The following is a 15,518-nucleotide window of genomic DNA, read 5'->3' as shown; positions in this document are numbered from 1 at the left end:
TTTGGAAATGAAGAAAGCTAAGAAATAAGTAGATAATACACTGAGAAATATAAATAAGATGAAAACTGTTAGTATGTGTATGATGAGAATAAAGATGTTTAATGTTGATATGATATTATTACTAGAAGATATTAAGAAGAAAAATGGAGTGTTTTATAACTCTTAAATGCTTAATATATTATAATACTAAACTTAGGGAAATATGAATGCGAAAGATGTGGCAAAAGAAGAACGATGTTGCACAGAGATGTTTGTACCCAGATGACACATTGCATAACGAAAGTTGGAATGTTTATCTTTGTAACTAAAAAATAATAAAACTCTTTCAAAAAAAAAAAAGAATTTGGCAGAAAAACATCTCAGCGAATCTGCAGAGGACAGAAGAACAACATAGTGAATTGTGCAGAAGAAAAAGCCAGGAGAAAGTCAAAAAATGAATTTGTTCAGGAAAACGAGAAGGAAAGAGAAGTTTACATAGGAGAAGGCCTTGTTCCCCCACGAGCACAAGGATTGCGCCATTGGGATTGTCAGCTGTTCAAACGTCCTGCTTAAGTAAAAGACAGTTGCGTGGTTTCAGTAAGAGAACGAGAAGGAGAAATAATAATAATAACAAGCGAAAACACCGAGTTGGCTGCCTTATTATCCACACCGTACGGATCTATGCAAGAGCCAGGAATGATTTACTGATGGCGGAAGCTGTCAAGTCGGTTAAGGCAAAAGAAAGCAACGTGCCTTACGAGAGAAAAAGGAGGCCCATGGAGATCAGTGGGGGGGGGCGCCACACATTTGCATCAACGTTAGGCTTTGAACGACACATTTCAATTGATTCTGGATTTCTCCCTGCCTGTCCTAACATATCATTCTGTGGGGGAGGAAGAATAACCCCACGGAGAGCTTCTAAGGAATCATTTGAAGCTTTGCCAGTTTCTCCTTAGGTGGCTGTGAATAAGAAGATATTTGTAGAATTTCTTTTCTCCTTTAAAGCTCCAACTTGCATCTTGACTATTAATGAAAGAGTAATTCTTTATTAGTCAGAGAGCACACAAGAAAGAAATCTCTCTCTCTTTTTTTCCCTTAACAGTCACAGCACCACTTTTGAACTTCTCTCTGCCAACTTTTGATAATTGCAGGAGAGACGAGAGCTAACTTTTCCCTTTTCCAAGGAGACCCAGCTTTGCTCCCCCCCCCCAAATTTAGGAATAGTCCGATATGAGGAATAATGATGGATGAATACAGTCTATATATGTCTATGGAGATTCTCCATCATCCAAGTCAGGGATGTCCCAAAAGTGCTTTTTCAAGAGGCAACTGGACTTTCTTTCTTTTTCCTTGAAGGAGTTTCGCTTCTCATCCAAGAAGCTTCTTCAGTTCTGGCTGGAATCAGAACCGAGGAAGCTTCTTGGATCAGAAGTGAAACATCTTCAAGAAAAAAACAAGAAAGTCCAGTTGCCTCTTGAAAAAAAGCATCTTTGGGAAAACACAGTCCCTAATTCAACATTTTGGAGAAGAACTGATGGTCACAGCATTACAATGTATGTATCTGGATTATCTGGCTTAATTTTTGAAGCTGCATTTCTTTTTTCCTCCTCTCCAATTCCTGCTTTTCATACTACATTGCCTAAGAAAGATCTTGGCAAGCTGGGTATTAAAACCTAATAAAAGGATATCTATTCCTTTTTTTTGTTTTTTTTTTATTTCTACTGTTTTCTTAATAAGACCCTTTTAAAAAGAAACAAAACATAATAATATTCATTGCAGCTATTTTCTTTCAAAACGTAATTAGGGCTCAAATATAATTATAGTCATTATGATACAAGGCATTCAAATTTGATATTCTATTATGTATGCATGTTTAAATACAACATACTTTGCTCCCATTCTTTTACTCTTCATTCCTAGAATGTAGATTTATTTAGTTGCGTTAAAAAAACAGAAGCTAAAAATAGAGGTGTTCCACCTGCATATTGGTTAATCACTCTAAAAGAGAATCACCAATTAATGCATCCACCCTTGCCCAAATCTTCTCCAGGATTGCAAGATACCTGTTGTGACTTCAGAATTATATGTGCAAAAGTTGGCTTGAAATTCAACATAAAGAAAACTAAGATCATGGTATCCGGCCCTCTCAATTCCTGGCAAAAAGATGGGGAAGAAATGGAGGTAGTGACAGATTTTATTTTTCTGGGCTCCAAGATCACCTCAGATGGGGGACTGCAGCCAAGAAATTAAAAGAGGCTTGCTCCTCGGGAGGAAAGCGATGGCAAATCTAAACAGCATCCTAAAAAGCAGAGAGATCCCCCTGCCAACAAAAGAGCGTATGGTCAAGGCTGTGGTTTTCTCAGTTGCAATGTTTGGCTGTGAAGGTTGGACCACAAGGAAGGCTGAGTGCCAAAGAATGGAGGCCTTTGGACTCTGGTGCTGGAGAAGAAGACTCCTGCATTGAGTCCCTTGGACTGCAAGGCCATCCAACCGGTCAGTCCTAGAGGAGATCAACCCTGGCTGCTCTTTAGAAGGCCAGATCCTGAAGAGGAAACTCAAAGACTTTGTTCCACCTGATGAGAAGGAGGAAGGACTCCCTGGAGAAGAGCCTCATGCTGGGAACGATGGAGGGCAAAAGAAGAAGAAGGGGACGGCAGAGAAGGAGGTGGCTGGATGGAGTCACTGAAGCAGTTGGCGTGAGCTTCAATGGACTCCAGGGGATGGGAGAGGACAGGAGGGCCTGGAGGAACGTTGTCCATGGGGTCACAATGGGTCGGACACGACTTTGCAACTAACAACAAGAAAATGTAAGGAAATGTTGACAAGTTTGATGTATTTCCTTCTTTATTTCTCCTGAGCTTTCAAAATGAGCTGTGGTGTCATGTACACCATGGACCCCTGCCCATCTTTAAAGATTTCATTTTGGGGGAGGTTGTTCAGGTGGGACCAGGGAGAAGTCGACACATTTTTGCATGATGGTGTGGGGCCACCAGACGTGAAGGAGGTGGGCCCATAGGTTAAGCAAACATCAGAAAATACAATTTGATGACCTTATCCCAAAGCAAGGCAATGATGGAACCCTATCGTAAATCATTTGCACTGCTTTTCAACGGTTGTGGGCCAGACAGGTGGTTGGGTTTGGGAACTCAATGTTTAATTATGTTTTGATGGGATATGCATATTTTCCCGCTGGGATTCCTTTATAAAGATACAATGCCTAAACTCTTTGGATTGGGTGGTGCAAAATTGCCATAAATAAATAACACATGTTATTTATTAAATTAATAAATACCTTAATTATTCATTAATTAAGCTAATAAATTAAATTAAGCAGCAATCCATGGACATCTATATTTGTCCACAACATCAATAACAGCAGAAATGCTTGAACCAGAATCTGAGTGAAGGGATAGAAGATGGCAGAAGATTAAAATGAATCCCAAATAAATGAATAAATAATGGAGACCCAGCTGGCTCCTGGGTTCAGGAGCTGGGGAATGTACCTGTCCTCAGTGAGTTTTATAGCAGGAAGAACATCTGGGGCGCTTGTAGATTTATCCCTTTTATTATTGAAGTCCATTTTGATCTCCATGACTAGGAGAATCCGTGGCCTTCAGTTGGTCTGTCAGCTGGATCATTTCCTAAACACAATCAGCCTAACTTTAGCTGTTCATGGTTGCTAATCTCAAAAGTAGGTTGCTGTAACCCATCCCTTGTCCTTGACCTAAAGACCTGAAGCTGGTGGAGAAGGTGGGCATTAGGAGTACTAACCGCACCAGCTGCCGACTGGCTACCAAGCCACTTGCAAGGCCCTGAACCAGTGGTGGGATTCAGCCGGTTCGCACCACTTGTTGACTTTCTGAGCAGTTTGGGGAACTGGGTGCTGGAGGAAATCATTCGGGCAGGGAACCCGTTGTTAAATTATTTGAATCCCACCACTGCCCTGGATCCTTCAAGCCAGAAGGTCCTTCTCAGGATGGATCATCAGGGAAGAATTTGCCATGGGACAGCAGCTTATTTAAGCTGTCAACGGATGGGTCTTTTCTGTGGCGCCCTCCGGAAGGCTCTCCCCACTGAAACTTTGGGCGCACTTTCTATATCCTTTAAATGCTATCCTTTATATCCTTTTCTTTTTCGTTCCCCCCACCCCACCCTAACTACGGTCCTTGCATAGGGATTATGCTTTACACTATTTATGTTGTTTGTATTTGTTGTCATGGATTGCACCAGTGAGGCTAAAACCGATTTTGTACATGATGTACAAAGACAATAAAGGCTATGCTACTATTAAATGGCTGTTGAAAAGTTATTTCTTCATCTAAACTTTCCCAGAATGAATATTAGAATCTTTTCTTCTCTTCCTCCTTCTCCTTCTTCTCCTCCTCCTCTTCCTCTTTCTCCTTCTCTTCCTCCTCCTCCTCTTTCTCCTCCTCCTCCCCCTTCTCTTCCTCCTCCTCCTCCTTCTTCTCCTCTTCCTTCTTTTCCTCCTCTTCCTTCTACTTTTCCTCCTTTTCCTCCTCCTCTCCTCCTCCTCCTCCTCCTCCTTCTCCTCCTCTTCCTCCTTCTCCTCCTCCTCTTCCTCCTCCTCTTTCTCCTCCTTCTCCTCCTCCCCCTTTAAGCTAATTCAACACAGAAAGCAGTATAAAACAAAGAATGCATTTGAACCCAAATACAGAGCATTCTTGAACAACTGGCCTTTGGCTAAGGCAGAAGACACCCACGAGTGAAATCCACCACCCCCTTCCAAAGCTCATCAGCGGCTGAATTCCCGAGGCCCACCCACGTCCCTCCTGGATTTCAAAGCAGTGGGAGGTAAGGGGGGGAAAATGTACATGCAAACACGGCTACTTATCTCAAAGGACTCACCTCCCTGTGGGAAGAACTGAGAGTAAATCTCTTTGAAGGTCTCTTCATTAACAATCCCACTGGGGCACTCCTAAAGAAAGGGGCAGAGATGCGTGTGAATAACAAACCTATTCTCCAGCTCTCCAAACTCACACAATGATTTCAGAAAGCTTAAAACGGACAAGAGGAACAGTTGCTTGCAAAAGGGATCCGACTCTACCCAACTCTTTGCAGCCTTCCTCTTATTCCTCGGCTCACAATTTGCTCCTGGAAAGTAGAAATTGAACCCCTCCCCCAATCTCCCTGCACTGACGCTCTGCGAGTGACCGGCCACTGTTCCAAGTACAAATCTATTAATATAGGTAGTGTCTAACGTTTTCAATGTATACCATGAAAACTTCGCGCCTTTTAGCCTCAGATCTTGCTTAATGTCAAACGTGCCTCCTTCAGAATCCAAGAAAGGAAACCTCCAACTCCATTTGTTTTAGAGAAAAGGTACTTTTGCTGGATGTGAAGTGATAGCATCACAAGTAAAGCCAGATCTGGGGCTAAAAGGCGCGAAATTGTACATATCAAAAGTTTACCCAAATCCCTCCCCCCAACAACCCCAAGCTGAATGCCCAATCTCCAGCCCCCGAGGGTGTCATGTGGGGTGCCTCTTCAGGTGGCCTCATCCATCTGGAATGCAGAGACGGTTGACCTTGACCAGACCTGAACAAATCCATTCCGCATGCGCAGAAGATGGTGAGAACCAAAACCCCCTCTTCATCCCGAGAGATCTCCTCCAGCGCGCTTCCCCTCCCAAATACCGAAGCCCCCTCCCTCCCCGTTACTATGGCAGCCGATAGCAAGCAAAGTGATTTCAGAAAGCTTAAAACGGTCAGGAGGAACAGAGGCCTGCAAAAGGAATCCGACTCTATCCAACTCTACGCAGCCTTCCTCTCATTCCCCGGCTCACAATTTGCTCCCTGCGAGTAGAAATGGAACCCCCCTGCACTGATGCTCTGCGAGTGACTGGCCCCTGGTGGTACACATACAAATCTGTTAATAAAGGCAGTCCTCGACTTACGACAGTTCATTTAGTGATGACAGCACTGAAAAAAAGGGACTTATATGATCGTTTTTCAGACTTAAGACCTTTGCAGCATACCCGTGGTCGTGTGATCAAAATTCAGCTGCCCGGCAACTGACTCACATTTATGACGGTTACAGTCCCGGGGGTCACATGAGCCCTTCTCACAAATGCCCAACAAGCAGCGTCAATGGGGAAGCCAGGTTCGCTTAATGACCAGGTGTGACCACTTGAACAACTGCAGTGATTCACTAAACAGCAGCGGCAAGAAAAGTCATAAAATGGGGCAAACTCACTTAGCCCATGTCTCACTTAGCAACAGAACTTTTGGGCCCAACTGTGGTCGTAAGTCGAGGAATACTTGTACAGGCAGCTGACAAATCATCCTCTGAACCCTCTATCAAGGAATTTAGATTTTTTTTCTTTGTCTTCCTTGGCCAATAAAATGACCTCTGGCTGAAGCTCCCTTGCGATGAACAAAACTTAGCACCTTTTAAGGCTTCTTCGTTGTTCACAACTGATAGGAAATGTGCCACTTATGTAAACTTTTGGCGTCTTCAGAGTTGGCACCCAAGAGTGATTGTGGCCGTCACATCCGTGGTATAGCAGCCCACTGAGACCTTTTTCTTTTCTCCCCACAAGCGTCCCTGAGCGAAGTGCCTCCAAGCATCCCAGGGTTGGCACGGCCGTCCTTTCAAAGCCTCCGGCTCCTTTAAAACTTTATGGATCCATTTTCCCCCAAAGTGAAAGAGCGGTTTACATCACTCGCACCAAACTGTTTTGGATTCTTTTTTTTTTCTTTCAATAAGTTTTTATTTTTATTCTCTTATATATAGTTACAGGTATACATTCCCGTGGTTATTGTTCTTATGCATCTTTATCACTTTTAAACCTTCATTTTTTTCCGTATAAAGAAATTAAAATGTATGATCGGGATTCCTTTGCTGACTATTCCATGCAACTATTTTCTTTTACCTCCACTCTTCTTTCCTTTCCTTTTCTCCCTTCTCTACTTTCTTCTTTCCTCCTCTCCCTTCCCTTTCCTTCTTCCCCTTCCTCTCCCCTACTCCTCTCTGCCTCTTCCCCTTCACACCTTCTCTCCTCCTTTTTCTATCCTTTCTATCCTCCCTCCCCTTTCCTCCCTCTTCCTCTCTTCCTTTCCTTTTCTGTGGTTGTGGCTGTCTCTTTTCAACTCTGAACTGGTGTATTTTCAAGATGGCATTCCCACAAACCCGGTTATAATTTTATACTTATCCTTTCCTATTCCCTTTTCTTCATCATCATGTCCTAGCTACCTCCCCCCCCCCATCTATATCTCATTCTTGAACATATTCTTATATATTAACACTTTCTTTTTGATTCCCCCCCCCTTCCCTCACTTTTCCATTTAAAAGTGTCTCGTCTGGGTTCTGTATTTTTCTCTTGCTTTCTTTTCTACATTCCTTTCTCTAGCCAATCATAAAATCTTCCCCATGTCTTGACGTACACCGATTCCTCTTTATCAATTTTATGGGAAATTGTTTTGAATTCTGTCGGGCCAACGTTTTATTCCCTAACCAACCTGACTTTCGTGTGTCCCAGGAAATGTGAGGAGGGGGTAACAAAAATGATTGATTTAACGCAGATATCTTAAATCAAGTGTAGTCACCTTTTACATTAGTTATTTCCTTTCAGGATGACAATTTTTCCAAGGCACATTTTTAAAAAGAAAAAATACTATACTGATTCCTCTTGGGCATGGAAAAGATACAGATACAGACAGTTTTTCACTAGGAAAAGGTAGTTGTAAGGAGGAAAACGTCTCACCAGTTGAGCTTTTATTATGTCTGGGCCTGCCTTTCTCTCTCTCCCTACAGGACAGAGAAAAATACAGTTCCTGTTTTTAAGACAATGTAGTGTGAAGGCGACTTTAACACACACGTTCCCTCAACAAACTTCAGAAACAAAATTCACACTTTCTAAGCCCACACCAATGCCTCACCATCCATGCGGTCATCTCCTATGGCCCCACCACAAATATCTTTAAGTGTGGACCTTTGCTGGCTGGGCAATTCTAGGAGTTCACACAACTTAAACTTGCTAATGTTGAGAGACATGGCTGTACATGAATGTAGGGTAGATACTCTAGGTATGACTCTACATGACGAATTCCAATTCCAAACTTTTTCTGAGAATGCCAAGAATCATGCACCATAGTATATATTTTATTTATTTGTATCCTGCCGACTGGCCCAGAGCTATCCAATTGGCTTTCATGGCTAAAGTGGGGATTAGAACTCACCGTCTCCTGGTGATTGGATCAAGGTGACCCAACTAGCTTTCATGGCTAAGGCGGGACTAGAACTCACCATCTCCTGGCGATTTCCCCAAAGTCACCCAACTGGCTTTTGTGCCAAAGGTGGGACTAGAACTCATGGTCTCCTCCTGCTTCGTAACATGGTCCTTTAACCAACAGACCAAATTGGCTATAGTATAGCATATAGGACAGTTAAAATAGCACAAATGTTTAATGACTCATCTACTGGAGTCGTGCAAAACATCTTCACAGGAGTATTTTAATTTCACAAAGCTTATCTCTTCGTTCACTTTTCATTCTGGAGCAGAAGAAAAATTCAAAATGTGGAAGGGAAGTGGGCAGCCATGGCATGAAAACCTAATGTTCTGACAGAGGCTTCCCCAAAAAGCAGGAGGCAGAGTCCTGGTCCAGACAAAACCCCTTTTATTAGACGAATGTGAATTCCTCTCATTCACCTTCAGCCAAGGTCTGGCAAACAGTCTTTCAAAGGTGGATTTATGACCACAGACCTTATCTAGCTAGGAAAGCTGCCACGTAGATAATTCCCAAATGAGGTGCTGTGCAAGGAAAGACTGGGCACAGAGTCTCTGAGATTCACGGACAGATCTTCACACTCCTGAAACGATTCTAATGACCAACCAAACAAATTGTTTCCTGCAAAAGCCCCCTCCCCTTTTGCTCCTCCTTTATGTCCTATGGGAGGGGTCAATCACCGTCCACCTGTGGCCTTACTCCCAAGTCAGCCCTTGTTCCTTAGCTGTTCCCTTCGTCTGGCAACTCTGCGCCTGCGCACACTGGGAAGAGGCTCCAGCTGTTCCTCTGCCTCACTGATGTCTGACTCCCAAGGCAGCTGATAACTGGCATATGGCTCTGGCCCCCTCTCTGCCTCCAACACAGAGCCCTCCTCAGAGCCTTCCCCAGACTCCCAAGAGTGGCCCATCTTCCTCCCCAACCCTCCTCACTGTCCGAATCTGCTGCCAGCAGACCACAGCACCCAACCCAAGTCTCTGTCTAAGGAAACTTATAATAACTTGATTTGCCAGAGGTTTCTACTTTCTCAAAAGAAAAAGAATGGTTTTCAGGGCAGTTATAATGCATTAAAAAACCCAATAAAGTGGGTTTTTAAGCATGACTTTTGTGCCCGAAGTTTCTATTTTTGCACTCTTTGCTTGGTGACTACAAAGGATGGAAGATGCCAAGTAGCCTGATCATAAAACTAGTACGACAAAATAAATACACCAACGATCAAAGCCGTTTCATTGCAGCTAATGGCTGATGCTTCTCGTTACAGCCTCTGCTGTGGGATCACGACCTGCTATAAAGCTTGTCTGGGAACCCGTCTTTTAAAAATAGAAAGCTAACAGTAAAAAGGGGGAAGACAAGCGAATTCCGTGGCTCCACACACTAGATGATGTCAGATCTGTGGTTTTGACCGCAAAACCAGCAAGTTCTGAATATCTTTGTAATTTTTACCTGTTAGATCCTAACAGGTAAATCTTTGTTTTATATAATAACCGGCTGTTTGCAAAGTTACTCTTTCATCATCGTTGTAAGGGCAAAGCGTCATTGTACAAGGCAGTTGCTAAATGAGGACTGCCTCTACTTGATAGAGGAAAAAATGCCACGTATTATCAGAACCAAAAGGTTCTTGTGCAATAAAACTTTTTCCATTGTGATCCATTAAACAATCACTAACCACCTGCTTTAACTACCAATGGGTGTCAGTGGGTGGCTCCGTGGCTAAGACGCTGAGCTTGTCAATCAGAAAGGTCTGCACTTCGGCGGTTCGAATCCCTAGGGCTTCGTAACGGAGGGAGCTCCCCTTACTTGTTGCAGCTTCTGCCAACCTAGCAATTCAAAAGCACGTAAAAAACGCAAGTAGAAAAATAAGGAACCACCTTTGGTGGGAAGGGAACAGAGTTCCGTGCGACTTCGGCTTTGAGTCATGTCGGCCACATGACCACGGAGACGTCTTCAGACAGCACTGGCTCTTCAGCTTTGAAACGGAGATGAGCACTGCCCCCTAGAGTCAGGAAGGACTAGCACATATCTTTACCTTTAACTACCTGCTGCCTCTCAAAATTTGGTTAGAGACCCCTTTCTTCTCTTCAGTACCCAGACGGAGAGATTATGCTTAATTTTCCTTTCCTGCCCCTTTTCCCCATCCTCCTGATTCTTTCTGTTAGATACTTGCTCTAACTACAGAGGTTTCCACCAAGGTTTAATCCCATTGGTCGGAGGGTCTGACAGCTCCCTATAAAAGGGCTGCTTTTTCAACCTTCGCTGGATTGTTCTCACTTGTTGTACTTAATAAAGAGCTGTTGTTACCGTTAAGCCCGTGTGTGCCTCTCCATTGCCCAATCTAACACTTTCAGATTCACTCAAGCATATTAAGAACAATCATACTGATGGATTACCCAATTACTTTAATTACAGCATTCATTTTGCACAGGGCAAAATGTTGGCGACTCAAATGCAGTTTGAACTACAATCATTCCATTGAAGTTTAATTTTTTCTTTAAAAAAAAAGGCTTGTGGAGCAAAATGAAGGCTCATTATTGTATTAATTGAAATATTACACTAATCTCAGCGGGAAAGAATCACAAAAGGTCCCTGTTAAGGATTATTTGAATATTAATATTAAGTCACTTTCTTCAGGATTTCAGCTCCAAAATAGGTGGACAAAATAGACATTCTATATGATATTGTTCTTTTGAAGAGATTGGCCATTCATCGGCAGTTGTCTTTCCTTTTTTCTTTAATTAGTGTTCTTGATTCCATTATGCTGCATAATGTTTTTTTAAAAATCCACCTCAATTATCTGTAATTATCTGGAGGGGAGGTTAGAGAGCTATTAATTGAATACTTTAGCTGATTTCAGCAGAATTAACTCTTGTGATTGTTGCGTTCATGCCTTGGCCAAATTTAAGAACTAATGAGTGCACGCACTGCTGGCCATAAGCCAAAAATAATTACTGAAGCATATTTGATGGGATCTCTCAAAACTTGTGGTTGCAAGAGTTTTCAAGAGGAGGGAAGCGAGCGAGACGCCCTCCATCCATCCTTGCATTGGCAGAAAATCAGCATGGCATCTTCTTCTGGGTCAGTGTTGGTGAAACTTTTCGGCACCGGGAGCACACTGGGAAAGCAACTGCACATGCCAGAAAGATGATCTTTTGGTCTCCGGCACATGCCTGCACATCGGCCGGCTGGTCTTCAAGTGCGCATGCATGCCAGAAACCGGAAGACCAGGCGGCGGGCGCACATGCTGGGAACAGGAAGATCATCTACCCGGCTCGTGCATGCACAGTGGGCGGCTGGTCTTCTGGCGCTCCCAAACACGTGAAGGCCAGCCGGCTGGCACACCGGAACCCGGAAGAGCAACGGGCGATGCCTCACGTGCCCAGAGAGATGTCTCTGCATGCCACTTCCTGCACGCATGCCACAGGTTCTCCATCACGGTTCTCGGTTGGCAAAACTCCGACTGCTTCCAGCTGCAACTTTCCCCCTTTTGCACTTTTATTGAAGAAACATCCCACGTGCCAATGTACTTGTGACAATCCTTTGTGTGAAGTTCACAGCACACTGTAGCTTTCTTACAGTTCCATAATTGCACAGCAGGAAAAATAATGCACTATTATCTTTAAGAGAAGTGGCTTGCTCTCTTTTCCTGAGTATTGTGCTACCAGCAAGTCATAAATTAACACCACACTTCCTAGCTTAGATATGCTGAAAATGCTGAGATACATTCTGTATTTCTATCCATCCACTTTAATCAGTAAGCTAAAGAATGCCTACCTCTTACTGAGTGATGCTTGTTGGTATATATAAGGGCTGCATCAATCTTATTATTTAAAGACAGCCTAAAATAATAAACAAAGCATCAAGGCCTGCAGCCCTCTTTTCTTTTGGATCTTTGGCCTGCCACACTCTCTATTATTCTACTATGCATTTTCTATGGTGGGAAAATGGGAGGGGGGAATGTAAGGAGATAGATGCTAGGTAGCCATAACAAAATTATTTCTAGAAAGCCAAGGTCATCCTTTGTCTCTGCACCTGGCCGGAAATGGGTGGGTGGAAGCTGCCAGCGTGGCAGTGGGAGATTGGACCATGGGATGGACTTGTGAGTGTGGGGGGCAAGATCTTGAACTTTCAACTGGGTGGGGAAAACCGGGGAAGCTTCCAGATTCGGCTTTTCCCAGATGTGCCAACGTGGATCTCTTCATAAATTGGAACTTTGAGCAATACTTTGCCTCGGACTCTGATTTACTTTTGGATGCCATTTGGAAAGCTGACAAAGTGCTTGAAAACATTAAAGGATGTTTTCCAAAGCTGAGTCTAATTGAAAGGCACGAGAATGACATACAGAGTTATTATAAATATCCAGAGGACGCAATATTGAGTACTGATACTGGGATGCATCAATGCTGCATGTATTTGCTCTTCATTACTCCCTTAACTGTTCTGCAGCTGAAAATGGCAGCACAAACTGCAGTGAATGTTTTCCTTTTTCAAATTATAAGAACAGATCAAACTACAGATCAAACTACAGATATCCTTTGAAGCTTTTTTTTTTTTTTTTTTACTACTGGTGTGCAGAACCAGGGACAATCATCGCTACCGGTTCAGCCGAACTGGGCCGAACCGGGAGGATTTCACCTCTGCTGGCACATGACACGCCATGCATTTGACTGAAGCCACACATTGAGCAATGGCTCCGTAAGACGCCAATCCTGGGTATTCAACCTATTCTTTGGGGGGGGGCAGAAATCTAGAGATATACAAAACCTTCTTTCCCCTTCCTTCCCTTTTTAAATGCAAGAAACTTATCAATGGGAAGAAGATGGGAAGGGGGAAAAACACCCGGCCGCATGTTGAGCACATGTTTGACAGTTTGGGCAATTTACCGTGAAGTGCTCCTTAAATAAGGCATGCCACAGAGCCGCTGGTTTGAAAGGTTAATGACTAGGGCAATCAAACATTCAGTGTGGCAAGGAGGGAAGGATGGGAAGGCAGCTACAAAATGGATTTGTCCTACTGTGATCTCCATCTGCAAATGATGCGTCTGAAAGCCAGGAAGACGGAAATCATGATTGCCAAATTCAGCTTCAAAGAAGCTGTGGACCCTCTAAATCTATTACAATACAAAAACAATTATTTATCTGTTTTACTAAACACAAAGCATTTCCTCCAATTAGTCAGATTCGGTGTCGTTCAGCTGTAAGAAATCTTACAGTAGCTGTTTATTCATCAGATAATTTGCCGCCGCACCTCTCTTATCAATGATAACTTATAGCCCTGTCGATTGCTCAGATCTCGTGAGGCTACTATTGATCATTACTTATCATACACACATATCAATAGAGCTGGAAGGGACCTTGGAGGTCTTCTAGTCCAGCCCCTTGCTTAAGCAGGAGATCCTATACCATTTAAGACAAGTGGCTGCCCAATCTCTTCTTATAAACCTCCAGTGTTGAAGCACCCACAACTTCTGAAGGCAACTTCCGTTCCACTGGTGAATTGTCCTGAATGTTAGGAAGTTTCTCCTTAATTCCAGGTTGCTTCTCTCCTTGAAGAGTTTCCATCTGTTGTTTCTTGTCCTGCCTTGAGGTGCTTTGGAAAATAAGTTGACCCCACTCTTCTTTATGGCAACCCCTGAGATATTGGAGCATTGCTGTCATGTCTCCCCTAGTCCTTCTTTTCATTAAACTCGACACTTCACAACTACATCACTTCACAACAGCACCCCTGGTGTAGCAGGAATGTGGCGAGGCTGGAGGAGGTAGTTAACCATTTGGGGGAGACTTACCAGAGCAATAGCAATGCTTTCCTGCAGGCTTCCCCATTGCCTTTGCTTGTGGGAAGTCAGCAGGAAATGTTGGAAGTGGGAGCGCCTGACTGTGGGATACCGCAACTGTCCTACGTGTGAGCCGGTTCCAGCACCCAGATCATATGACTGTGAGGGTGTTGAGATGGCCAGGATGCTGAATTCTGATCACAAAAACCATGATACCGTTGAACTGGACAAGTCATCATTAAACCTGACACTATCTCTACTCTGTCTCTATTCTATCTGAAACACAAGGGGAACGTGGTTTTGTGTATGGGGATTCTCAGTCATCAGGCCATGAGACTGTTTCACTCTCTGGAGAAGAGAAAGTTCGCAGCTTCACAAATGAAATCTTGAAGAGACATTTAAGAGACGTCCTTCAGTGATCTCCATGGTCTTCAAAATCCCTTTTTTAAAAAAAAAAATGCATTTCCCATGAAATTTTGTTTGGTGACACTTGGTGAAAGTGTCCTGACACCTTGCCTCTGATTTCATTCTTGATCTTCAACACAATTCATTCACAATTCCAAAGCCAAGAGATTCATTTAAATATAATAATATATCAACTGCTTCCAGCAATTCATCGGCTGATGGATCTGATAATTGCATCTTCCCATCCTAACCATTTTGATGTGGTTTTGAAGGGGTGTGTTTCAACATAACACAATTGCAACCAGCACTTGTAGAATCCGTAAGATGTGTCACAACACCGCTGCAATATCCAGACTGTCGTTCCCAGAAATGAAACAAAACGCTCATTTTCTGCATAGCAACTGTCAAGTGAAGGTAAGCAAATTAATAGCTTTACCTGCTCATGAGTGGAAATCTCTGTTTGTGACTCTAAGAGACTCTGTGCCAAGTTTTGCCTTGCCCTGCGTTTGGAAACTAGTTATCTGGCAGCTCTCCAAATGAGATAAGGTTCGTGTGGATAAACATTCCTCTGAAAGGCTGTTTGCGAAAGCCTTGCTGACTGTGAATGAAAGGAATTCAAAGTTGTGGAAATAAAAGGGGTTTTGTCAGGACCAAGACTTGGCTTCATGCTGTCTAAGAAAGCCTTAGGGTCAGAATAATCACGTACTAGGGGATCAGCTACAACTTTTCTCAATACTTCCAACTGTTTGTTATATTAACAGCCACACCAAAAGAAAGAATATTCTCACAGGGCCCAAATAGGTGTCCATGGGGTGTTTGCAACCATTAGAGAGAGCCTTGGCCCCCTTGCATGGTTGGTCCTCTCTAAATAGTATTTGAAGATACGCTGTCATTCAACCCAGAGGTTTTGACTGTCTTAAATCCCTTTCCAATTATGGTAGCTTTATTGGCCATCTGGTTGTTGGTCCCCCTGTTTTGAGAGAAGAACAAAAGCCTTCCTGTGCCCACCAGAAGGCTTGACATCGAAAGACAGAGCAAAGTGGAGACGGGTAGAGATGGGAGATAAGAATCAGGACAATGAAAGTTGGTTTTTCTGGAGCTTGGATTCCTTTCTCAACACAGGG

General features: G+C 43.3%; 1 protein-coding gene across 9 annotated transcripts in view; it reads right to left on the bottom strand.

Annotated features, from left to right (window-relative positions):
• KCNIP4 (potassium voltage-gated channel interacting protein 4) overlaps nucleotides 1-15,518 on the bottom strand; it is a 234,428-nt gene that overhangs the window by 19,961 nt on the left and 198,949 nt on the right. For all 9 annotated transcript variants that reach the window (XM_081959033.1, XM_081959039.1, XM_081959038.1 and 6 more), the window contains one exon: nucleotides 4,846-4,915. In XM_081959033.1, the coding sequence (XP_081815159.1) occupies nucleotides 4,846-4,915 (70 nt within the window). The remainder of the gene's footprint in view (nucleotides 1-4,845; nucleotides 4,916-15,518) is intronic.

The sequence above is a fragment of the Natrix helvetica genome, assembly GCF_964273705.1.
Source record: "Natrix helvetica genome assembly, chromosome: 7".
In the NCBI taxonomy this organism is placed as follows: Eukaryota; Metazoa; Chordata; class Lepidosauria; order Squamata; family Natricidae; genus Natrix; species Natrix helvetica.
This window is presented reverse-complemented; position numbering and strand designations above follow the sequence as displayed.